At 33.1% G+C, this 26,299-nt stretch overlaps 4 protein-coding genes and 1 pseudogene across 4 annotated transcripts; 2 read left to right on the top strand and 3 right to left on the bottom strand.

The window, feature by feature from the left end:
- Window positions 1–368: 368 nt before the first annotated feature.
- Window positions 369–1,536, bottom strand: LOC120136976 (transcription factor MYB102-like). Its single transcript, XM_039152880.1, has 3 exons — window positions 1,389–1,536; window positions 1,166–1,295; window positions 369–1,094 (listed from the first exon to the last, which is right to left on the bottom strand). Exons 1-3 carry the CDS (start codon window positions 1,519–1,521, stop codon window positions 377–379), a joined length of 981 nt encoding a protein of 326 aa, XP_039008811.1. The 5' UTR covers window positions 1,522–1,536; the 3' UTR covers window positions 369–376.
- Window positions 1,537–8,075: 6,539 nt separating this feature from the next.
- LOC120136953 (putative F-box protein At5g55150) lies at window positions 8,076–8,957 on the top strand. Its single transcript, XM_039152870.1, has 2 exons — window positions 8,076–8,138; window positions 8,286–8,957. Exons 1-2 carry the CDS (start codon window positions 8,076–8,078, stop codon window positions 8,955–8,957), a joined length of 735 nt encoding a protein of 244 aa, XP_039008801.1.
- A 4,897-nt stretch (window positions 8,958–13,854) lies between these two features.
- LOC120136997 lies at window positions 13,855–15,969 on the top strand (annotated as a pseudogene).
- Window positions 15,697–18,939, bottom strand: LOC120136986 (sugar carrier protein C-like). Its single transcript, XM_039152885.1, has 5 exons — window positions 18,935–18,939; window positions 18,669–18,809; window positions 18,267–18,589; window positions 16,470–17,099; window positions 15,697–16,242 (listed from the first exon to the last, which is right to left on the bottom strand). The coding sequence occupies exons 2-5, from the start codon at window positions 18,799–18,801 to the stop codon at window positions 15,763–15,765; spliced, it is 1,566 nt and encodes a 521-aa protein (XP_039008816.1). The 5' UTR covers window positions 18,802–18,809; window positions 18,935–18,939; the 3' UTR covers window positions 15,697–15,762.
- A 4,456-nt stretch (window positions 18,940–23,395) lies between these two features.
- Window positions 23,396–23,722, bottom strand: LOC120136965 (ATP synthase subunit alpha, chloroplastic-like). Its single transcript, XM_039152875.1, has one exon. The coding sequence runs from the start codon at window positions 23,720–23,722 to the stop codon at window positions 23,396–23,398; it is 327 nt and encodes a 108-aa protein (XP_039008806.1).
- Window positions 23,723–26,299: the final 2,577 nt, after the last annotated feature.

Consider the following 26,299-nt stretch of genomic DNA (forward strand, 5'->3'; position numbering starts at 1 on the left):
GATTTGTTTCATTATTGTTCTTTTTAGTTTATTGTCTTTATACTTGACATGATTTGAATATATATATATATATATATATATATATATATATATATATATATATATGATAAGATGACAAATCTAAGTGATATATGATAGGATACAGATGGAAATTAATGATTACAAAAAATAATTGTGGGACATATCAATGATGGAAACTTTTCAATGTAATAAAATTGAAAAGATTGATTTCATATTAAAACAGTGAGAAAGAGGTAGGAACTGCTTCCTAATACAGAACTCATAAAGAAGATTGCAACAAATTAATTATCAACAACCCCGCACTGAACCCAAAAAACCCTTCTTTTGTGAGTTTTGATTGTTCATTTTTGCTAAATTACATGAATTCATTAACATCTAAGATATCCGGAATTTGATCGAACTTGTAAATTTTACTGCTATAGCTTTCTCTTTCGTCCTCGGTGCTGCTACTGTTGATGTACGTCGGACTGGAAGAAGGCGTTGATAGAACCGACGCAAAGCCGAAGCTCGGGTCGGAGCCGTAATAGTTATAGTTTTCCGGAAACGGCACGTAATCTTCAGTCAAATCTTGAACCATGGCATTGCCTTGCTGCCACTCACTGAAATCGGCAACGTTTGGTGGGAACTGGTTCAGGTTAGGGTTCATCATCAATGGTACTTCGTTGTTAGAAAATGGAATGCTACTACAAGTAGGAGTATTCAACGAGGTGCAAGCTTCTGGAATCCCTTGGACTTGCATCAATGGTGGATTATATTGGTTTTGGATTTGATTTTCTTCAATATCTTGATAAACAAAATCTGGATTTTGGTTTTGGTTTTGGCTTTGAGATGACATGAGAGAACTGGCGAGCCTTTGAATCTCTGGGTTAATAAGGGATTGAGCTCCGATTAACCTCGACATGTTCATCCGAGACGAACTCAAGATCGAGGAAAGGTCGAGAAGATCGAGCCGCGGACTATGCGTCACTGGATCGATCCCCATTCGGAGGAGTCTCTTCCGAATGTGTGTGTTCCAGTAGTTCTTTATCTCGTTGTCTGTTCTTCCGGGCAACCGAGCAGCTATGACAGACCACCTACGTATATACAAAAACATTACATATGTTTTCTAAATAAAATCTAAACAATAACGAAAACAGAAACTTACTTATTTCCCAGCACACTGTGAAGCTGAATTATTGTCTCTTCCTCCTCGAAAGAGAATCTGCCTCTTTTGATATCAGGCCTTAAGTAATTAGTCCATCGAAGACGACAGCTCTTTCCACACCTTTGAAGCCCTATAATTTTTAAAATTAATCAAAAAAGTACTTTACTCCTGTAACCAACAACGAAAACACCCACGAATATAGAGCGAAAGAGAGAGAGCTTACCAGCATTCTTTGGCAGTGTTCTCCAATTGCCATAGCCGTGTTTTTGAATGTAATCGATCAGTTTCTGATCTTCTTCAGGCGTCCATGGCCCTTTTTCGAGCCCATTTTTCTCACAGCAAGGTGTTCTTCCCATGGTATAAGACACAGTTTAACTGGTTTGATTAGCTTTGGAGGACAAATGAAAGAGGAAATGATGCGCAGCAAAGGGATGTAGGGTCCGTATGGGGACGTACTTGTATAAATAAGCCAAGTGGTTAGAGCCAAAACTCAAGTAAAAAATATTGGGTACCGTCCTCTGTTTATTACCATGGGAAAGTGTCCTCTTTTGCAATAACAATGTCTAATTATGAATTTGGTCCTTTCACTATACTTAACCTTGGTATTTCGTCCCTATATTTTAATATGGTATAAGCATAGCTTAGTTATTTTTACTTTTATATGACCAGGTTATATGAAAGTTCTGCATATATGTCCCTCATAAAATTTATTATTTCATCTCAATCTCAAATCAAAATTCTCTATCATTGGATAATTTTTACTCCCTGTTAAACTTGCATATATGACGAGTTTCTACCCCTACTTGTTATAAGAAAAGGTACTATGACAAAATCTTGAATTTAAGCAGGGACTAAACCCATAAATTTACCCAAAAGCTTCCATCTTTTGAATTGAATTGACAAAATCTTCCATTTTTAATTATTATTCCCATAATAAATCTCAATTAAGGGAAGATAACCCATTGTGATTATCTTTGCCCATCGTTTTCCCTGGTGTAGGGAGAGTGTCTCACTCCTTACTTTCTGGAATTATAATAGCTGTCACCAACTTACAACAGCTACGTGTACGCTCTTCCTCTTTTGTTTTGCATTTTCACAAAGATTGTGGCTTCACAGGAGTTGATTTAAGTTAAAGCTAAGGATCATTTGAGTTGTTACTTGAAATGACTGTTTTACCCATTGAAGCTGGCTTGCTGGACCAATTCTCTTCCCACCACTTGAGGGCAATCCAATTTCCTTTTAAAATATTTTAATATTATTAAAATAATAAATACTTGTGGAAGCATTCGATTGGAGGACGCCGAGGTGTTTGCTGAAATAAATATGTACGTAACATTTATTATATGCATGGAAACAAGTTTGTTTTTTGTCTGAATATGCCTCAAGCGTGCTTTCTACATATAATGTGGTCATGGAACCTTTCTTACCGGTAGAATTGTTCAATTTTGTAAGAAATTGAAAAACAACTACCAAACACGTAAAATTATTATTAGAGACAAATTTAAAATTACGGATTTTTAAAAAATTATATGTTCATCCTTAATATTTTGATACTTTTTACCGACGTCAATTATTATTCGAGGGAAGCAATTATTGGGTTGAAAAGGGTGGGTTTGCTTCTAAAATAGCCTATGCGAAGAGGCCTGTGGATTCTTATGGCAAAATCATATATTTGTATGTTGTTTCTCGAATTCCAATCTATGAAAGTACGTTTAAGAGAAACGCATAATTAAAGAGAAACGTAAATTTTCAATGACGAATTTTGGCGTGATTGATTGATATTTTTTCCTAAAAATATCAAGTTACGGATATAAAAAAATAAATAAATAAATGCATTTGCATGAATGACTATATCTCGTGTATGAACCCTAAGATCTCGAGTTTATACGGGTTGAAATCATGGAAGCTTGATTTGTGAAGTGAAATCAGCTGGTATCTACCCATCATAAGGCCGCCACGTCATGACTGTACACGTAGATGTGATAATTTCGCTTAATATAAATATGGCTTTAATTATTATAATTTAATTATGAGTGCTTGACTTTCTCACTTTATTTTATAGTTTTGTTACACAAATCATTCCCAAAGAAATTCGTACAACCAAATGAAGATAATTTTAAACCCTAACCTAAAGTGATTAGCGTAAAATACAGTCATAATCACAGGTTTATGTCTCCATACTTTCGGTCATGGAGACACTAATGTCAATATAACGAATTATTTACGGATATATTACCATTCATAGAGATTTACGAGTTTAATTAAAAGATATTATTATTGTATGTTTACATAATTTGTAATATAATATGACTAATAGGGTAATTACTTCTCCAAAATCTAGGGTTTGCTTGTGCATGGGCTTTCCAAAAGGAGTTGTATACGTGTTCTTCTCCATGCTTTGACTATGGTGGATTATCTACTAATCGATCCTTAATTAATGTTAATTTAGTGATTTTGTCGTGTGAGCTGTTCATTTGCTTCAAAATTACTATTTTTATATACGTGATCCAATGCAATTGCAGTATTTGCATTTGTGGATATTATATATGTGTGCATGTGCCATGCATGCAATTCTATTGGCTAGCTAGTATTTATAATAATTGTTAGAGTTAATTGTATCAGAGGTCTCCAAACTATGAGACCCATTCTAAATGTCTATAAACTTTAAAATTTTATATATCAATCCTTAAACTTTTAGTATCATTTTATTTTGACCACTTCGCTGATGTGTTATTAACTCTATTATTGTTAAAGATCCTAAGTATTGAGTCAGTGTCATTTAAAAAAAAAAGAGTCTATTTTTAAAGGTTTTAAGAATTGAATATGCAGCATTCTAAAAAAATAAATCTATTTTTGAAGGTCATCGGTTTTTTTTTAAAGGTCACGAGTTCAGCTCTTAGGACCTTCAAAATAGATGAAAGCTTTTTTTTTTTGTAAAATGGGTACTTTGTATTGAAAATATACAAGGTACACCGCCCCATGGACCTAATTAAAAACTTCCTAAACCTATTTGGAGGAAAAAGAATGTACCATGAGGTGGAATAAAACGAAAGCCAGAGCTCTCAATTACATCAAACAATAAAACAGTCCAATCTGACCATCGGACTAATGCTACTCCTGCTACAAAGAAACACAAAAAAATCCTGCGCCAAGGACCTAAGCAGAACACCACAAATACAACATAAAAAGAAAACCTCGGACTTCACTAGCCACACAATGATCTAGCGGGACTCCAGATTGCAATGCAGTAACTCCAGAACGGATGATGGAGCCAATCACGCTTTGGCAAACAAGGAGAACCCAACATTTCTGAAAAGACCGTCCCCGACAACCACGCACCAAACTCCAAAAAATCTAATAATTGGAAAACAATGACTAACTACCGAAGAATTTTCTCACTTATCAACATAAGCAGCCCATCTTTTCTTCAAATCCGAATCTGATAAAGAACTACCGGATAATTCAGAAGAATTAAGATCAAATTTCAGTAAATTTAATCTCTTCAATCTTTCAAAAGAACTTTCTCCTGAATATCCAACAAAGAGCCAAATTTCATATGCTTCCTATTAATTCTATTGGTCATCATCTCATCACTTAGATAGATGGAACCAACCTTGGGTTGGCGTAAAACCAAACTCTCGCTGCTAATATCTGAGGCCCTATTCGATATGTCAACAGCAGACCCAAGCTGCTCAGCGATCCCCTTGACTTCCAAAGCTGCACATGATTCCTCCACAATATTATTTAAATCGTTCGTCTGACACAATGAATTACACGTTGGTTCCCCACTACGTATTGACTTGGAGACAAAAACCAAACGCCCCATGCTTCTATATTCATGTGCATTAACTCATAGAATAGCCTGACAATCTGCTTCATCACCCGCATGCACCGAACTACATACCTCTAGTGCACTAGAAAATCCACTCCTCTGACAAAGTGAGACAAACTCAGATTCCCCATAACGCACTATCTGGGATTCTTCATGCAAATGGCCTTCAAAAGCAACGCAAAACTCCATCGCAGCTCCCATAAACGCCCCACTACCATCCACCAAAGCATTAAGATATCCACTTCTCTGGCCAAAAAAATCGCATGCACTATCCCCATTACGCACTGACTGGGACACATATGCATGGGCTTGTACATCATCAAGACATGAATCGACATCTGCTACCACTGCAACTGGAGACCACGAACCATCTTCAACGATCAACCGTCAAGGAGAGCTCGGCCATCTTCCTCTTTCTCAAGAGACTTTACTGACGATACGCCTACTGTCTTCCCCACCGTGGAACACGGAGAGGCAACTGCCATATCCATCAAAGTCGAGTCTTCCCAAATGAAATCATGGCTGAAACAGGGTTCAAACTCAGAAACAAATACTGGAAAAAAACCTATCCCCGACTTGCAAAACGAAAGAGCCATCCACTCGGGCTTAACAGTTCGTAATAATCTGAAGCAATGCCCTATCAAACGAGCCGAGATTTAAAGTCCCTTCCTCAATAGAGATAAGTTCGCCCCATTTTCCTGCAATATTTCTGAATGTAGAATGACTCCACGCAAAAGATGAATCCCTTTACACGAAGCCATGCCCGACGGCTACTGCACTGGATGTCCTCCGACCACACTTCCACTTTCTCAAAACAGTTCTGCAATGCTTCATTCTGATGTTTTAGTGTAAAATCCCTACTCGCTTCATCTTCAAAAATAATTAGGATTGCTAAATCACTTAACCTCATAATTCTCGAACCTAAAATTCTTCCTTGTGCATAAAAGCAACCAACTCTTTCATTTTCATAAACTTTCTACACCAACCTACCAGACTGTCTCTAAGAGTTAGTAGCTTATCCTCATCAACAAACCCAATAATGGGAACCTCGAAACGACAATCTTCTCCACTCTACTCTTGACCACAGCTGGATTTGGGCCCGAGATTTTCTTTCTCCAAAAAGCATCACGAGGTTTAAATCTCGCCATAAAAACTCTAACTACATTACCTTGAATCCTAGTTCTGTCAGCACATTTGATAGCCTTTCTCGCATCCTCCAATCTGGAAAAACGAACAAAATCAAACCTACTTCCTCTGTTGCTTCTTTTGATAGGTATGAAAGAATCTACCACCTCGCCGTAAACATCAAATAAAAGCCAAAGACCTTGATGATGATGAAGGTCTGGAATATTAAAAACGATCACCGTAAAGCAGTTTCTCTCGAACGACATATTAACAAAATTCAAAAACGATGGTGAATTAAAAAAAACAAAGGTTTATCTTGCCAAATAAGCATTGAGGGACACAAAAGGTCAAGAACTTTCTAAAAAAACAATAGTGAAATTAAAATACGTTGATCAACTTAATGTTTTATTGTACAAATAATTTTGATTTGATACAAACAATATATATAATATTAAAAATTGAGAATTGTTTAATATATATGTTTATGTAATAGATTCAAACATTTTTAAAAATTTAATGCATATGTTAAAAATAAACTAAAATATTTGATTAATACAATGCTGTTTATTTTAATATTCGATAAAAAAATATTTTTTTAAGATTTAAATGTATCACACGCAATTAATTGTTTTGTCTTCTTTGTGGCATTAATGGGTGATATATTAATGATGGTATATCATACACGAGTGCACTCAAACTCACGAGCTGAAGACGTGGTGAGAGTGCATTCGTTTGAATCATATAAGTTTTAATTAGGTTAGATGTTTTGGTGATCATACAGTTTTTTTAGTATATGTTTATAAATAGATGCAAACAAATGATTTTATGATAAGGATATTAATTTTTAAAAATTATATTATTTTTTAATATAAAATTAAATTATTAAAATATATAAAAGTAAATAAATTTAGTAAAAAATTAAAATATTTATGATATTTGATAATTATTCTTCTTGTGATCAACATATATATTTATTTGATACTTACAGGTATGAATGGAGAGAGCGGGGATTAGATTTATCATCTCTCTAAAAATTTAAAATTTCTGTAGATATTTTTTTATATTTTTTATTGAAATTATGTTTTCAACTTTTGTATATTTTATAAATTTAACTTCGTTTTTATTTTATAAGTTAATTTTTTCTGACATGCGCTTGTGGTGGGAAAAAGACAATAGATCTTAGAGCTTCTTAAATGAATTCATGAGCTGCCGTTTCCCATCCGTTTCAGCCACTTCATTTATGAACAACCTCTAAACCCCACGCCACGCCAAATGCTCGGCGGCCAATAAAAGGGGAAGCTTAGTTACACTCTCATGACATATATAATATGCTGTCAACAGTCCATTAAACAGTTTGATGTTTTGGGAATGAAATTAAGATTAAATATTAAAAAAGTTTATCATTTAAATTAAAATAATAAATATTTATTTTAAAATTTGAAAGAAATAAAATTTAATTTTACTTAACAGAAATAAAAAAAATATTATTAGGTTGTAAATTTTGGAAGAAATTCGAATCTCTACTCGTCTATGAATATCTATTAAATAAGTTTTAGAGCATGAATTTTTTGTATAGAAAAACTAATATTAGGAGGATTTTATTTTCTATTAAAGGTTCAATGCGATTGGACTCTTTGTGTAACAATTTATGTGATTATAGAAGACAAATGATCTTAGACCATATATATAATACGGCAGCAAACATTCAGTAAATTTAATGCAAGCATATTTTCAGGGTCAGAAGTATTAAGGACATGGGAGGGGACTGTGCTTCCAAACATTTTTATTTAATGGAAACTTTAGTTCTTGACTAGTTTAATTGCTTGCTAAATTAAATTTTTATTTTTACTAAATTTTAGATTAGATACTTTTTAGGTTACCTTTATCATAGTTGCGAGATTATGACTGCTCATCGTGATCTACAGCTCCTCCGATCCCTTTCTCGACGACAACATGGTTGCGGGAAGGCACAATTTGGCTGACTCAAAGGCCAAATCTGGTTTGGATCGGTTAAGGGTGTTTGAGCCATGCTTCTTTTATTGGCTAATTTGAAATTGAAACCATTTTTCTGGTTTCTTGTTTCCATATATAACATTTTAACTCTTTTTATATTAACATGATACATTGGCTTATAAAAATGTAAATTTCATCATGTTCGGACAGGAATTTGCGGCCAGTGCCCCTGATTGGGCTAATCTTCCAGGTGATCTTTTAACAAGTGTTGCAGACATGGTTCACTCGGTTCGAGATCGTATTCGTATGACCGCAGTCTGCCGGTCATGGCAAACTTCTCTAGTGGATCAAAAACTCAACTTCCCTCCCTGCTTATTGCTAACAAAAACGGGTGACAAATGTTGCTTTTACGACATTTCGGGAGAAGAAATATTGGTGGAGCTCGATTTGCCTGAGATACGAGGAAGGAGATGTTGGGGTAGTCCTTTTGGTTGGCTGGTAACATGGGGCCCTGACCTCGAAATTCAATTGTTTAATCCTTTGTCGAAAGCCACACGTCCCCTTCCTTCGTTACGCCCGTTGAACCCCTACTTGTTGGAGAAACCAACATTATCTTCAAGCCCTGATGATTCGGACTTCGATTGTATAGTTCTTGCCATTTATTCGGAACATTGCTCGTTAGCTTTCGCGAAGCCCGGCGATCAAGCATGGACACCGATCGAGGATATCAAGGGAGTAGACGACGCCATTTACTTCAAGGGTAGTATCTACGCTTGTCAAAGTACCGGTGAGATACTATCGTACCAAGATTTACGTGGGACTCTATCGAAAGCCGTCGTATTCCCACCACTATCTCCGACTCCGGAAGAAAAATCTATTTGATTTGGGCGGGAATCTTTACGTGGCATGTGACAACATAACGGTCGAGTTCGATATTTTCAAACTAGATATGCACAGAAGGAGGTGGGGCAAGATCTTTTCGTTAGGCGATAACTCGTTGTTCTTGGGAACTCGTTGCACTTTCGCTGTTGCCGCCGCCGATTACCACGGCTGCAGGCCTAATTGCATTTACTTCCGGTGGTGTACTACAAAGCATACATCACCTACATATGTCAAGAATATTTGAAACTAGGCATGTGTTATGAGAAGAAATATTGCAGTGTATCCTTTCCCTTTCCCTTTCTCATTTTCTCCACTGATTTGGATCATTCCACAATCTCCGAAACAAAGAAGATGATGTAAGTTTACAATCCTGTCACCGATATTATTATTATAAAATTTTCATATTTTGGTCAGAATTTCTTACGGGTAAATTACGTTTTGTTACCACTCAATTTTAACTTTATTTTTGTTTTGCCTATTCAACATTTTATCACTTAACTTTAAAGATTATTTTTTATGTTATTTTATCTTATATTTTTAAAATGACTGATGATATGACTTATTTTATCAATATCTAAGTCATGTAAGCACCCATTGATATTTGTTTAATATTAAATTTTTATATCTTTTATTGTATTAGGCTTTTAACTTGTTATTTCTTCTGTAGTATGTTATGCAACACCACATATATAAGTTAAGAGACAAGGGTAAAGCCCTATAAGTTTGGTGACTTAAGTAGTATTTTACCCATTTAATTACCTAAGACAAAAAAAAAAAGATTTCCCTACCTCTCACTCCAGTATCGTCGCTTCGTTCGTCGCAAAATTCATCACAAAGGCTCACGAGAAAATAGGATTTCCCTCTCGGCTTTTCATCTATCTGTCGTTTTCCAGTCACCGGTGAGTCTCACTGCCTGCGCCAATGGAATCAGCTCGACGTTCCGCTTCTCCTGGTGCCAGTGGTGTCCTCGCTACCGTCATCGTGGTGGAGGTGGAGTTAGGAAAGCTTCAGCCACCGTGAAAACCCATCAATGTTTCTCCCCGTCGAGAAATAACGTCGGTGAGTGGCTTAAAATTCCATGATCTTCGATTCTGAAGTTTTCGACGTCATTCTGAACACAGATGGTTGTCGAATGCGCCGCATGCGTCGCCCATGCGTGTGGGGGTTGTTTTCCAGCAGGGAGAGTTCTGTTGGGTTGAGCTGAGCCGCATGCGTTAAGCCATTGACCGTCTTTGACCGTTGGCCGCCGTTGAACGACAATTGATCGAGCATTGACTTTTATGGGATTGTCTATCAACATTAGACGTTGTGAGTCTTTTTTGGATCTGTTTTGTTAAATTCAGACATGATAAGTTGTTTTTCTGCGTTTTATCTTTTAATTCGATCTAATTTTCATGTTTAAGGTTCGTTTCTGATACAATTTGTTTTACTTTGTATTTGATATATTATTGGACATTGAATCCAAGTATGTTGGTGATTGATTACCTGACTAATATAGCTCGAAAATTGAAGTAATATTTTACTACTTTTTACACGTTTTATGCAAAAAGGATGATTAAGTTTCATAATAATAATAGATATTCAACTTAAGTTGAATATGGTAAAAAGGATGATAAATTAGTTAAGACTCAATTGATTTATGTAAGAAACTAAAAGACTAATAAGAAATAATTTTTGACTCGTCATTAAGTGATAAAGAAATTAATCTCAAGATTCGTAAACTCGGATTATTTTTTGTTAAAGATTAAATATTGAAAATACTTAATTATTGTATAAGAAGTTAGAAAATTGCCCTTGTAATATAAAAAAAAAATAAGGATTGTCACTAAAACTGGAAGTAAATCTAAAAGTTATATATTCACCTGTTAAAGATTTATTTTACCTAGAAACCTTGGCAACTGATTGTGACATCTGAGATGACAGAATTTAGAATTTAGATTCACATGTGGGCTAATCTACTAAAAGTAATATATATGAAAAAATGAATAAAATGATTGAAATACCTTTGAAATGAAAAAAGAGATGTAAATCTCCTTGATAATGAAAATGATTTAAGAATTCATTTATGTCTTGATAGAGCTATAGATTAAAAGGTTAACCTCCTGATCTGATTGAAATTTTTTTATAGTTGATAGAGCTATATGTTTAGTATGGCTGCGGGGGAAGAATCGGACGGCGGGAGAAGATAGGAGGAGATGAAGATCCATGGCGGGAATCATGGTGAATGTTGAAGTGAAAATTAATAGCGGGGAAATAGTGATTAGGTGGTGTGTATTGAGTGGAAGGCAGTGTAGCTGAGGTGGAGACAACTACATTGGGCGGGTTATTAGATTGATACGTGGGCTTCAATGAACATTGTGATGTTGGACTGGGCTGTTGGATTTTTCTCCTGCTTTAAAATCAGCGGCCTGTTATCATGTCCTGATCTTATACGTATGTGGCTTAATTAAGTCAAAATTTTATTTTAGAGCCTAAAGCTTTTTAGGTTAATGTATGCTTCTTACCGAAATAAATTTTCTTTGAGATCTTTTTATAAATAAAAAGGAAAACAAAAATACTAGGGATTTATCATTCAAATTACAATTTTTTTAAATAAAAATATCTAATTTTTGAGAAATAAAAAAATTTAAAATTACCATCAATATTTACAATTAGATTCGTAAACTAAATACATAATTAAAGTATTTTCTATGAACATTAACCCAAGAAACTAATCGTTCAAAATCATACAAGGATCATATAAAAAAAATGAAAAACTCATCCAAAAAACTCGAACAATAAGTGGATACGAGCATATCTTGCTGCTATGGCAAACGAACCATAACAGGTATTTGACTAATGAAAGACCAGTTATAAATTCAACTTAAAGTCAAACATGAATATTCAAATCAAATTCGAGAGTCTAAAATATAAAAGATCAATGAGATGAAAAAATTAGTGTAACATTGATTAGTCACGGTAACATCAAATCCAACAACAGAAAAAATAAACAATAAGAACGATCAAATGATCGAAAAAGAAAATAAAAATGTATCAAAACGATCGGAAAAGAACTAAAGGCGTGCCAAAAACCATGTAATAAAGTAGAGTTAATAAAATAAAACTTAGGTGATTTAAATCATTATTTCTTTTAGATGCTTCTAAAATTTAATATATCAACACCCTTGTAAATTGAAAAGACATAACCCTTAGTTAACCGATCTACCGTCTACGCCAGTATAAATGTTTTAAAACTTCAATTTTTTATCTTTATAATTTCTGTTATTTTACAATTTGGACTGAACACACGATTACAGATGAAAATATCTTATTTAGTTGTATAAAGACCTGATAAATTGAAAAGCAACTAATTCATAAATTAATAATTAACAAATAAAAGTAATCAAATCACATAATTATATATATATATTATGTGTCATGTGATATATATTTTAAATATTATACATTTTTAGTGGAAAAAATAAAGTAACATAATTTATAAAAAAAAATTAAAGATCAAATTAAATTAAAGAAAAAACTCTTCAAGTATTGAACAATAAAACACACATATATATAATTAAAGTTATTTGGCACACTTCAATAATTTTATGTATTGTTAATATTTTCATAATTTAATTAATTAATTTTATATTTATAAATTATAAACGTTAAATATTGATTAAATTGAAAATATTTAATTATTTATTATACATATATAAATTAATAACTAAATATACAAGCTAAGAAAAATTTTATTTAATATTTTATATGCACATAGTATAGATATTAGATTCAAAGATTGGTTCAAGACAAAACCTTACAAACTTCCGAAATCAAACGTGGGCACAGCATGGGCTATGACAATCTTCTTCGTCTCGTCCTTATCCCCTTATCCAGAATCTTCACATCTGGTAATAAAAGCCGCACACATCGTCTTTATCCCCTCCTTTTCCTGCCTTTACCCCCTTCACGTCACCCCAACAGCCGCTTGTTTTCTTAAAACAATCGTCCCGTTCAACCTCTATATATATACTCACAAACCACAAGTTCCCCCACCATTAGTTCTCCAAAACACTTCTTCCAAAAACAAAAACAAAAAAAGAGAGAGACATATTTGTTCGGTTTATAACTTTATGAGCTTGAGGTACGCGAGCAGGGTGTTTTACCAGTCAGGGATGAGGGCGGTGCAGTTGATGAAAGATCATGCATCCAAGTGTGAACCTAATCTAAGGTCTCTCAAAGATTCTGCTTCCTCTTCCTCTTCCTCTTCGAAGCAAGCCAGGCGTTTGTCGAATACGGTCGATTTCAAGGCGGCGGCCGCCAAGAAGGAAAGGCTGAAGCAGGCAGAGGAGTCTCTCAGGACCGTCATGTTCTTGAGTTGCTGGGGTCCTAACTGAGATCAAACTATTGTAAAAAGTTCTTGCATGTGTATATATATATATATATATATTATGTATATGAGCTCTTCATGTCGATCTTTTTTTCTAATCATAAGATGTTCAGATCATGCTTCTAGATTAAAAATGAAAACTTCTAATGTAGTAAACGGGTTTCTTGTACAGTTTAACCAATATTCAACATAAACATATTTGAATTTGTCATTCAATAATCAAATTCTAACAAAAACCACAAGTACCCTGTTTTCCTCGTCAGATCAACTCTCGTTAAGTATAAAATTTAAGGCATTTGCTTTTCTAATTTTCCAAAATCGTCGTTCAAGCAAGGAAGAATGTAACTGAGAAAAGCAGTAAAAACATGGAGGAACAGTAGAGGTCCCACAGTGAGGCGGCGGCGTTTTCGAGACTTTGATAATCACCCGCCAATCGTCTCAGGGAAGTTCAAAAGAAACGGACTTGAAAATTGGAAACTCTCACCACTCAAATACAACGCAATCCATGCTCTGAAATCCGCCTTCTTCTTTTTCTCTCTTGCTGCGTCTGTTCCTTTTTCACGAGTTTCTACTTTCAAGTTTCAAACGCGGAAACGGTGTCGTACAGTAATAGTGGGAATATATGGCAATAGAAACTGAGCAAAAGTCCTCGTCCGATGGCAAAGTTTGGGGATTTTTCAAGCTGCCGTTTCGGCAAACCGGGAACACCAACACGTCGTCTTCTTCCTTGACGTTGAATCTACGCGGTGAATTCCAACCTCACGTCGAAGGATCGAACCGGCATGGTTCTGCCAATTCGGTTTCATCCGTTGCGAAGTCGCTTTTACCGACTCGGCGTCGGCTCAAGCTTGATCCAACTAATAAGTTGTATTTTCCATGTAATTAGAAGGATTTTTTACGTAATTCAGATGACTTCTTCCTTGATTCGTTATTATGATTATGTAAATATGACTAATTTCATCTTATAATTACCTTCTTACTTCCTATTGAGTATTGTTTTTCCTCAAGATGAACCTGGCAAACAGGTGAGGAACGCAGTAAGGATTAAGAACACGAGCAAGTCATATACAGCTTTCAAGGTAAACTTTTGTAGTGTTTTGTTAGAGATTGTGATCCTAATTTCGTTTGCTCCGATCCGAAAAGTTTATGATTCGTCTTTCTTATTTCATTTAAATACATTATATAAGTTGAGAGACGAAAGAGGAAGCAAGCATGTTATAGTTGAATGCAGTATATACATTTTACCAGTTGATTCAATGAGTTTCGACACAAGCTGATTTGTGTTGCTGCTGGTTTAGTTTCAAACAACATCACCGAAGAGTTGTTTCATGCGCCCACCGGGAACCGTTCTTGCCCCCGGTGAGAGCATCGTAGCAAGTTTCTTCCCACTCTTATGCTTTCCGATTCGTTTCTTGAACGTTCTTCATATTTTCGTAAAGATTCTTATGAAATCTGTTTCGTGTTCTGAATTTTCCTACTAAGTCTTCAAGTTTGTGGAGCCTCCGGAGAAAAATGAAAAAACAATGAATGAGAAGAGCAAGGTTAAGTTCAAATTCATGATTCATGAGTATCAAGGTGAAGGGTCCATTGGACTACATATCCGAGCTGGTGCGTCGAGCTTCTCCTATAAAACTGTTTATTACATGACTCGTGTGATTTTCGTCTTCTCTCTTGTATCTGAGCTGGTGCATCATATGCCATTGATGCATTTAGATGTTTATCTGAGCTAGTTCCATAATGACATGTTGTGCCTCCGTATTATAATGTCATTATGGAACTACCTTTTTCATATCTGCTATTCTTCATATTATGTTGTGCTCGTGCTGGGTTTTTGCAGGTCGATGATCTGAAGGATCAAGTGGCTATAGAGCAAATATTACGAGTCATTTTTCTAGATCCTCTGCGCCCTTGTCCTGTAAGTGCTATATGTGCCTTTACTCGCACTTTGTTTTACTTTTATTCATGTGCTTTTATGAGGGCCCTGGAAAAACTGAACCACCAATTAGCCGACGCCGGCCTGCCAAAAGTCTCTAGAGGATGCAGGTCCAAGGATTATTGGGGAAGGACTTGTCATAGATGAATGGGTAAGTTTTTGTCTCTCGTAAGCATCTGATGAACATTTTGCTTGCTGATGTTTTACCTCTGTGGCACATGCATTGCTCATGACTGTCGATCTCAATTCTGCAGAAAGAGCGACGAGAAAGTTACCTTGCTCGGCAACAGGTTGAAGGAGTAGACTCGGTTTAGGTCGGCAACTGATTTATCATGTCATTGAAATTTTTGTCAAGAAAAATATATGCTTCTTTTATTTTTGTCAAGGTAAATGAGCGCTACGTTTTTTATTTCATCTTTGATTTGTTTATACTTCAATGAAAGGCTGAAACAATATTGAAAATCAATAGTATGTACTACAAGGTAATTTAAATCCAAAGGGAGTTACACATCCTTTACACCGTGCCCTCCTTTGCCCATCTCCATACCTCCATTAGGGTAATCAAGGTCCTCGACGAATCGGGACCAATACCAATGCGACTTCCATACTTGACCCATCTCTTCGATTGGGATACTCTTTGTCTCCGGCAAGAAGTAATACACGAATATAGACATTATCAGCACGAAGAAAGCAAAGAAAAGGAAGAGTCCGAATTTCAAGTGGCAGAGCATGGTTAAGAACACTTGAGCCACCGTGAATGTGAAAAGCATGTTGACAGACACGTTGATGCTTTGTGCGGCTGATCGGATTTCCAACGGGAATATTTCACTAGGGACTAACCATCCGAGGGGTCCCCATGACCATGCGAATCCGGCGACGTAAATGCAGATGAAAAGCACCACAACAATGGCATACCATTTGGGTAACTCACCAGGGTTTCCGTTGATTCCAAACTTAGCACCAATGCATGCTGCTACAACAGCCTGTAAAAACAACAAAGAGCATTTTAGCACCAACCAATTGTGAGGTTTTCATTAGAATTTAGACATACCAACACTGACCCGACTTGATCGATATGAATTCAAATTCAGTCTAGTTGTATGATAAAATATGTCAACGTTTTAAGTTTGAAATAATCTAAACCCGAACAGAATCTAACCACTGAATTGACATGTCTAATTTTCATGGTTAAGCAAAATCTTTTAAGTACCTGGCAGATCAGCATTTGAACACCACCCTCAAGGAAAAGGAATCTCCTTCCCCACTTATCAACCCCATAGATTGAAACAACCGTGGCACCAACGTTAACGACACCGGTAATCACGGCGGACATGAGGGCAGAATCGTCTTTGAAACCGATGGTGCTAAACAAAACAGGAGCATAGAACATAATCACATTGATGCCAGTCAGTTGTTGAAAGAAGGGAATGAGGATCGCCATCGTTAGATGAGGCCTGTACTTCCTCTGCAACAAGTTCCTCCACGGGTGTTCGATGAGCTTCGACGTCTCGCTAGCAGCTGCGAGGTCCCTAAATTCCTCGTCGACGTTGTCGACACCACGGATTCTCTTGAGCTTGGCTTTGGCTTCCTCGGTTTGGCCACGTTCGATCATTGAGTTCGGGGTGTCGGGGAGGACTAAAGAGCCGACGGTGATGATTAAGGCGGGAACCATTGCGCCACCCAAGCTAAGACGCCACCCCCAGCCGCCTTTGATCTTGGCAAAGAAGTAATTCAGCACGTTGGCGATGAGGATACCGACTGTGATGGACAATTGGAAGCCGATATTCAATGCTCCTCTGAATCTGTACGGGGCCATTTCCGATAGGTAGAGCGGCACAGACTGTAATAATTAACCCAAGAAAATTGTCAAAATTTGAAAGGAAAAAAAAGTGAATCGATCATATGTAGATCAAATTGTAAACGCGTATACTGAATGTATAAACAATTTTTATTTGATAAACGTGCAAATTTCTGTTTAAACTCTTTAAAATTTGAAGATTACTTTCAGTCATTTTAATTAAAAAAATTGACTTGAATTTTAGAAGTTAAGGTTTATGATTTATTAATAAAATTTAAAGATAAACATTTGTTTAAGTCATTATATATACATGTTAACGATATACTCAACATTTGAGCTGACATTTCACGTTCAAGAGAATAGACAAACCGACGAAATAATTTAATTGATATTCAATTTGATTTACAATATGGGGTAATTAGTTTTTTAAAAAAATATTAACAAAAATAAGAATATATAATTGAGGAGGGAAGTAGAGCTAAAAGAAAGTCTTTCTCCATGGCTTTGTCAAGTTGCTAATGTTCATATTGCATGAAATAAAACAGAAATAGGTTTCATTGTAAACACATCGAGGTCATGCTTGTAGAAAAAACTAGACCATTTGATTCCAATTATTGGTTTTTTATTCAACGCCCGGTTCATCCAGGCGTAAACTTCAGCCGAAAGAAACGTCACGCCAAGAAAAACAAGCCATGTCTGACCAACAACAGTATGCCGTAATAACAATAAAAATCTTTTTATAACTATTAATATTTGACTTATTAATTAACTAATTTAAATCAAATATTAGAAATAATTTTCTATTTTTTCATTCATAATATTGAAATTCAAACCTAATCTTATTTACAAAACTTAATGTTCATCACGCTAAATTAATCGGTGATTATTAAAGCATACACTTTAAATGACTTATTGGACTTTCATTATTAACATTTAACACAGAATCGAGCATAAAGAGGATAAGTAAAATGGGTTCACTTGTATCTTCAGTCCTTTCACTTTTGAACTTTAAAATATAGACACTAAATTTAACAGGAGTTGCAAGCAGAAGGACAAAAATTAAAAAAAAAAATAAAGAATATAGTGAGTTGTAGTATTATTAGACACAAACAAAACCCAGCTAAGCTAGAGTTGGAGCAAATTAGTTTGTCAGCATATGAATCTCTTAGGAATCAAACATGGAAGACAATGATTAATGAAATAATTTACCTGATTGGCAAATCCAATACCGAAACCGAGCAATATCCGACCGACGATCAACATCCAAACGGCTTTGGCAAAGCCATTAATGAGAGCTCCAGCGAAGAAGAGCAAGCCGCCGAAGAGCATCGACAGTTTCCTCCCCAGCTTACGGGTGACAGTAGAGGCTACAATGGAAGACAACAGAGCTGCCAAATACAGCGACGACGTGAACATCGTCAGCGTTTGGCTGTCGTATTGGCAGTACTGATTGTTCGACTTATCCGCTTCTTTTTTCTCCCAAACACTTCGGAAAAACTTTTTCAGAAACGGAGTCATCGTCGTCACACCGCCTATCAAAAAGAAAAACTTAATATCTCATCGACGATGTATAATTCTACGTATGATCGTCAGATTTACTGACTACGTTACCTGAAATACCGATATCGTAACCGAAAATCAAACCTCCCATGGCCGCTACGATACATGTTACCATGACGAACGGGGTGAGGTTACCCGGGTACTCCTTGCCGGTACCCGGTCCGATTCCTCCCACGGCCGGCATTTTTTTATTTTTCTTGCTTCAATTGCTGAGAAACGAACAAAAGAGGAAGAAGATGGAGGTTTTGGAACAGAATGTTAGTTGTTTATATAGTGAAAAAATAAAATAAATCAAGATTCATATTGTTTCATAAGGGGTGGACTTGAGCTGTCATAAAATATATATTTCTTCACTGTTAATCAATAAGTTTAAATTATTTCATTTTCTTAATACGTTCGATTTTAACATATACTTTTACTATTTCCCCAACGGACTAATTTATAATATATTTGTAACCCTACAAAACAATTCCCATGAATTACTAATAGTTTAATTTAAGCTTCATGTGAACCCAAAACGGTTTCTTAATCAAGGTTTTAATTTAGAGGTCAAATTCTGGTTTTAGTCCTTCTACCATGCTCAAAATTCGGAGTTTCATTGTTGTGCTTTAATTTAGTTTCCATAATTTAACCAATGATAGACCTAGAGGGGCAGGTGGGGTTGTCGCCCCCCTCTAAAATTTTTAAATTCTCTTATATTTTAAATGTTTTATTTGCATTGTTTATTGAATCTCTATTTTCACCCCCTAAAATTTATAAATTCACTTTCCTAACATAAAATCATGTTTATGTCTCTGAATTTAACTTTCTCCTTTTAGTTAGTTAAAAAAGTTGTATTCCGACTAGGAGAAAGCCAGTAACATTTTTAGAATGAACTAGAACTGAATTATAATTTTGGGAAAGTCACTATACTAGTTTACAAATTGACAACCTTTTAGGGATCAAACTAAAATTTTACTAGTTGAGGGCCAAGATCCCTACCTGGCCCTAGTATGCCCAATATTTTAACTTATCAAGTTTAAGGGCAGCAAAATTCGATTTAATTAAAAAAAGTAATTTTAAGTTATTTGAATCAAGTTAAATTTTTAGTTAAATTTTTGAGATTCATTCGTGTTTGAAATTATAAAATTAAAATAACAAAAAACTGAAAATTTTGTGATTTGATCTTTTTCTTCAATTCTTCTTTCGATTGAAGTCTATTTGATTCACATGTTACTCAACCATAATATAATACTTGTGTAACTTAAATTTTTCTTTTTGAACATAAATTTCCTCTTTTTTTAATTTAATCCCTAAACTTCATATTTTATTCAATTTGATCTTTTGATTGCTACTCTTTGCAAATTCTTTGTTATCATCAATACGTTGACTCATTTATAGTTTATACTATCATTAGTGTGCGTTTGGTTAACGAAATGTAAGATTACCAGTAGGAATAAAAGATTATCGGGAAATAGGATTACTGTAAATGTTGTATTTTGAGTTTGGTTGGTTTAGCATAAATGTAAGATTACAGTTTTTGGTTAAAGGAATAAAAGATTATTGAAATGTTTATTTTACCAAATTTTCCTTGTTATATATTTGTTTTTTTAACAAGTTGAATTCCACTATAATATTACTATAATTAATTTATATATTTTCTTTAAAATTTTTAAATTTATAAAATTTATATAATTTTTTTACAAAATTGAAAAGATAAATAGGTTTAATGAAAGGGTAAAATTTTATTTTAACCCCTGAACTTCATATAAAATTTTAATTATAGACCTTTTTTTGTAAATCTAAAATAGTTTAAGGATAAATTTGTAATTTAACCTTCATAGAATTTGTATTATTCAACTACAGAAGAATGATATTTTTGAAAAATAAATTAAAGATATTTTAGTCCAAAACGTTGGTAATCTAACAATACCTAAGGAAGGGGTAATCACATTCCCGGTAATATACCCCAAAATATCCACTGTTGGTAATAAAATATTATCGGGGCTGAGAATGTTGCCAACCAAACGGGAGAATGAGGATTACATTCCCCCGGTAATAAAATATACCTTGAACCAAACAACCCCTTAATACTTTATCCCTAATCCTTCTTTAGAACATAACTATAAATATTATATGATTTTTAAGTATTATTCGATTTATTACATAACATTATAAATCTTACTTACACATATAAAATAAATATGAAAAAATATATGTATAATCATATACTGTGAAAGTGAGCCATTTAAATCGAGACCAATTAGTACACAAAGTTGTAAAAATTTACATTTAAATTTGAACAGAAATTCAAACAGTCATTTTACTCGAATCAATCAAATACTTAATCCTAATAAAATTAACCTGAATTTTTACGTATCCGGAGGCGTGTCTTTAATGAAAATATCCGATCCATATTGGCAAATAATGGAGATTATTTAGATCAACAAATAAAATTATATTAAATTAAAATAAAAGACGAATCCAACACGTATGATCTTATTTAAAATGAGTAGGCAAAACATTTGGTTCTCCAACTAATTAAGAAAATTTTGCCTTATCGGAATTTGGATAATGTTGGATTTGATGTCACGTTGGATTAATGTCATAACAGCGGAGAAAACGTGAGTTTAAAGGCCTTTACAGCCAAGTTTTAGCATGTGAACACCGAACACTTGGATATGCAATTACTCCTCCTCCTTCGTTTCTAAAATAATTAATAATAATTTCATTTTCAAAAAAAATAATTTAAATATGTTAATCGAATCAAACTATACAAGATTTGATAAAATCTTAAATAAAATTTTCAATTTAGATAAAAAAAACTTGTGTTAAAATAAATAGTTTTTATTTAAGAATATAATTTTTATCATCGAGCCTTCAAATATTTCTTGTTACTATTGTTATAGGTGGTCGTGTCTTACGACTAATATATAATTTAAAGAGACACATTTAGAGAATTTGATATAAGTGACTCAAGATCATTATAAAACCTATCATACTTATTTTTATAAATTTTTATTGTTGCTATTGTTATAGGTGGTCGTCTGACGACTAATATGTGTATTTTTATAAATTTTCTTATAATTTATATATTATACTTCTTTCTACATTTTGTTCGAAATATTTCAAGTAAATATATTTTTGTTTTATGATGTTACTTTTTGTTTGTGGTTATCTTTCTAATTTCATAACATATCATTGCATACACCACAAACAAGTTAGTAAATCATTTTTAGAGGTGAACGTCTACTATCATAAGATCAAACATTGAAGTTTTATTTTAAATACTTTTAGTGGCAGATATCTAAACTTGTGATATTTGATTTTAGTATTTTCTTAAGATTTAACATAAATTAATACATTAATTTTCTAAAAAAATATTTGATATTTTAATAATACTATAGTACTATACAAATTGTTTTCTTTAAATACTCGTAAATTTACATAATACTATTAGTTTACTGACATTTCATACCTCAAATTGCATCCCCAACATGTTTGACTCAGATATATGTTAGTTGTATACGAATATGATGAATTCAGTTTTCAGTAAAAAGGGTGAGTCAACTCGTGCAAATTGGGGACCTTTTTAGTAAAAAGGGTGAGCCAAGTCGTGCAAATTGAGGGGACCTTAGAAGCCTGGCTGGGACCCGACACGAGTGACCACATGCATGGTTTGGAAACTATTCCTACTTGCTTTACATTCACGTACTTTTTACTGGGACTCCAATTTAAAGGTTTTTATATCAAATAGTCCTTTTAATTGTATTAAAAAAATTAAATGAATCTTCAATTTGAATTATGAATCAAACTGGATTTTATTTAATAATTTATAATTAAATATATCATTAAAGTTACTTGAAACATTAAAAACATCTACTGAAATTATCACAAATTAAGGGCTCCTTTGATCATGTTTTTTTTTCCCTTCCGATTTGAAGGTTTTGTCCTAATTAATTTAAATCGATCCACGTCACACACTTGATTTTAGTGGGTGAGTATTCCGATGGAAATTTTCTGTATACACAAAGACTCAAACTCAAGACTTTGCTCAAACGATATAAAATTCAAAAAGTACATTTAATATATAAAAATTGTAGAAACATATAATTTCAACCAAAGATACATATAATTTGAACCAATACATATAATTTGTAGGCATAATTAAAAAGACGAGTCTGTCATGCTCGACGAGTACCGTTGAGCACAACTAACAATGAACACAATTAATTTAATTTATAAAAATTTAAAATTCTAAAGGAATCAACGTATAATTATAAATTAGTTAAATATTTAAAGGTAAATTAGTTAAAATAAAGGATAAATTATATCAGTGACCACTTAACTATAGCCCTTTTTCATTTTGGCCACCATTTTTTAATTTTTGTCAATTAGATAATCCAACTATTTAAATACATTCAATCAGAACACTTATCGTTAACATTTAACGAAAATACTGATGTGGTGTTAATAAAATTGGTATAATTACACATTTGATCCTCAATATTTATACATTCTATCAATTTGATCATAAATTTAATTCAATTTAATAAATTTAATTTCTAATTAGGTGGTGACACATGTCACTATGTGGTTGGATGATATTTTTTAATTTGAATTTATTTAATTTAATATTTTACCTTTCAATTAGGTGGTTACATGTTTTTTTTACCAATAGCTATATAAACACATTACATTTTGCCCTTGCTGATTGAGAATCATATATTTGCTACTTTTATTTTACTGGTATGTCTATCCCCCAATAATTAATTCTCGTTGACCACGTCCTATAGGGATCATCGAATCAATAACAATAAGTCCGTTTGAAGAGACCCATAAACGGAACATCTCGAAATAATACTCGGGGCAGGAGATTCAATTAACTGAGATTCAGAAGCTGAAATTTTACTCCGACCGTCAATAGGCTCAGCGAGGACATTTATAACACAACCCAAATAATTCTCACTCACCGGTATCTGAGCAATTTTTCCTGTTGCTTTTACAAAACTTCCCTCTTGTATCATCAAACCGTCACCCATTAATACAACACTAGCATTACTTGATTCCAAATTCAGGGCAATTCCTATTGTACCTTCTTCAAATTCTACTATTTCACCTGTCATTATTTCATTAAGACCATGAATACGAGCAATGTTGTCGCCCACTTACTATACCAGTATTTACAATCTTCAGTCTTCACCCCCTAAATAAAGGGAAAACGAGTTTCGAAAGAAATGTTGCGAGTGTTATTCAAACTTGGGACAAATATGTTGAACTTCGCGTGCCTTGACAAGTCAGCCTGCAATAACAATTGGTGATATTTTACAACAAATGTTATATATTCTACAGCTCTTGATGATAGGAAAAAGAAGAAGTCGCACTGCTAGTCTGGAGACTTGAACAAAGAGATTAGACAAATGTGTAAGCAATTTAACCACTAGGCCAAATTATTTTTCTAATTATATACATAATCATTAAATTAATTATTTTTAACATAATTAATAATTTAAGTTTTTATTAAAAAATAAACTATAATTTAATTTTTTAATAAATTTAAGATGTGAATCTATTAAGACTATTATAAGTTTTTATCATTATCGAGACTGTATGTGGATGTTTTAGCTTTCGAGTAGTATGTAAGAACATTGTTTCTACTCCCGATTGTAAGAATAGATATCATGCTTGTCGTTTATATATAATATTTTTGTTTTGTTTTTCTTATATATATATATATATATGTTATAAAAGTGTTCAAGTACATAATTAAATAGTTCTCTTATTTATTGTGCTAGAATCAGATAAATTATGGAGAACAACTCAAACAGAAAATTTTATAGATTAAAAAAGAAAAAATAATTATAAAATTATAAAATTAAAAACATATTTTTATTTTCAAATCTTGTATTCAATTACTTCTACCATTAACGATATTAAGAATATATAAAACAAGTTGTAATATGTGCTAAGATATATAATTTGCCTAGTAGTTAAATTACTTACACCTTTGCATAATATACTTGGTTTGAGTCCCCATCATAGTATTTTCTCTTTTTTTTCCCTATAATCAGCATCTATATAATATATAAAGTTTGTTGTGGAGTATTATAATTGATATTTCAGGTTGAGTGGTTTAGGTGTACGGAGATTAACCCACTTATCCCTAGTTCGATACTTATCAACTACCTAATTGAAAATTAAATATATTAAATTGAATTAAATTTATGACCAAATTGATAAAATGTATAAATACTGAGGATCGAATGTGTAATTATACCAAATTTATTAAATGTCACATCAATACTTCCGTTAAATATTGAATTAATTTCAAAATATGACCAATTTGATAGATTGTTAAGTAATAAGGATTATGTGTGTAATTATACAATTTTTATTAACAATCACGTGAGCGCTTTTGTTAATGACAAGTGGATTGATTAAATATAAAATAGTTTAATAACTTGATTGAAAATATTTTAAAATAGTGGTCAAAATAAAAAGAAGCAGTAGTTAGGTGATCACTGTTATAGTTTACCCAAAAAAGATTATGGAAAATAATATAATAAATATTTTTTTAACTAATTTACTTTTAAACTTTTAATTAATTTATTATAATTTGTATAATTTTTTTAATTAAAAATACATTGAATATATAAATTTAATTTAAAAATAAAAAATTCGCAACTTCACTAAATGCGTTGAATTCCAACGTGCGGGAATGGTGAATGCAATCTCTGTTTCTCATGGGATAAAGATTGCAGGTGTAACGGCGGGGATGATGGCAGTGGAGGGATTTTGGCCCACAACGCAGAAACTGCGAACCGCATTCCCAATGTTTCTGTGTAAAAGCATGTTAAAATTGTCAAACAGGTTTATCATAAGAATATAATGAAATTATATTAAAAGATTTTAAGATACGAAATTATAAGAATATATTCTGTTTGACTTCTTAAATATTTTTATCTTATGGATAAAGTGTTTCCATCAACATGATCATTTGTTTGGATGTTAAAAACCAATTTAAATCTAATTTCAGGAACGGAACTAAAAAATTATTAAAATTATTAAAATATTTTTTTTATTTTCAAAAATAATATTATTTTTAATTGAAGAGTCTGGTAAAAAAATTTATTTATTTCTAAAAAATATAAAACTTTTTAATATTAATTAATATTAAAATAATTAACATGGACCCAAACTTATATCGGTCTCTAGCGATGTTCCGTCCATATCTGACTTGAAACGTATTTTTAAATACGTAAATCAAATTTTAAATATGTGACTAGCTATGTGTTTAAAATTTTATTCGCGTGTTTTATATATACTCTATGTTATAACATTTTGAAAGTTTAAGAATTAATTTAAAATCTAAATCGCAATTTTGGGATATACGATAAAATTAGCCTTTTATCTTTTTAATATTAAAAAAATAAGTTTTCTTTAATTAACTATTGATATTTAATCTATTAATTAACTAATTCAAACCAGAATTTACGGATGTCAATTATGGGGCAACCCTCCTAACTCGATTTGTTTCATTCGTAATCGTTATGATTTGAACAATGGCCTTACTAAAAGAATCTAGTACCTCAATCTCACTATACTAGGATGTTCAAACTTCAGTTTTAACCGATTTAACTGATCGAACCGATTTTTTTCAATTAATTGATCGGTTAATTTTAGGTTTGATCGATTAATGATTT

This window comes from Hibiscus syriacus, unplaced genomic scaffold, assembly GCF_006381635.1.
Source record: "Hibiscus syriacus cultivar Baekdansim isolate YM2019G1 unplaced genomic scaffold, ASM638163v2 tig00001928_pilon, whole genome shotgun sequence".
Classification (NCBI taxonomy): Eukaryota; Viridiplantae; Streptophyta; class Magnoliopsida; order Malvales; family Malvaceae; genus Hibiscus; species Hibiscus syriacus.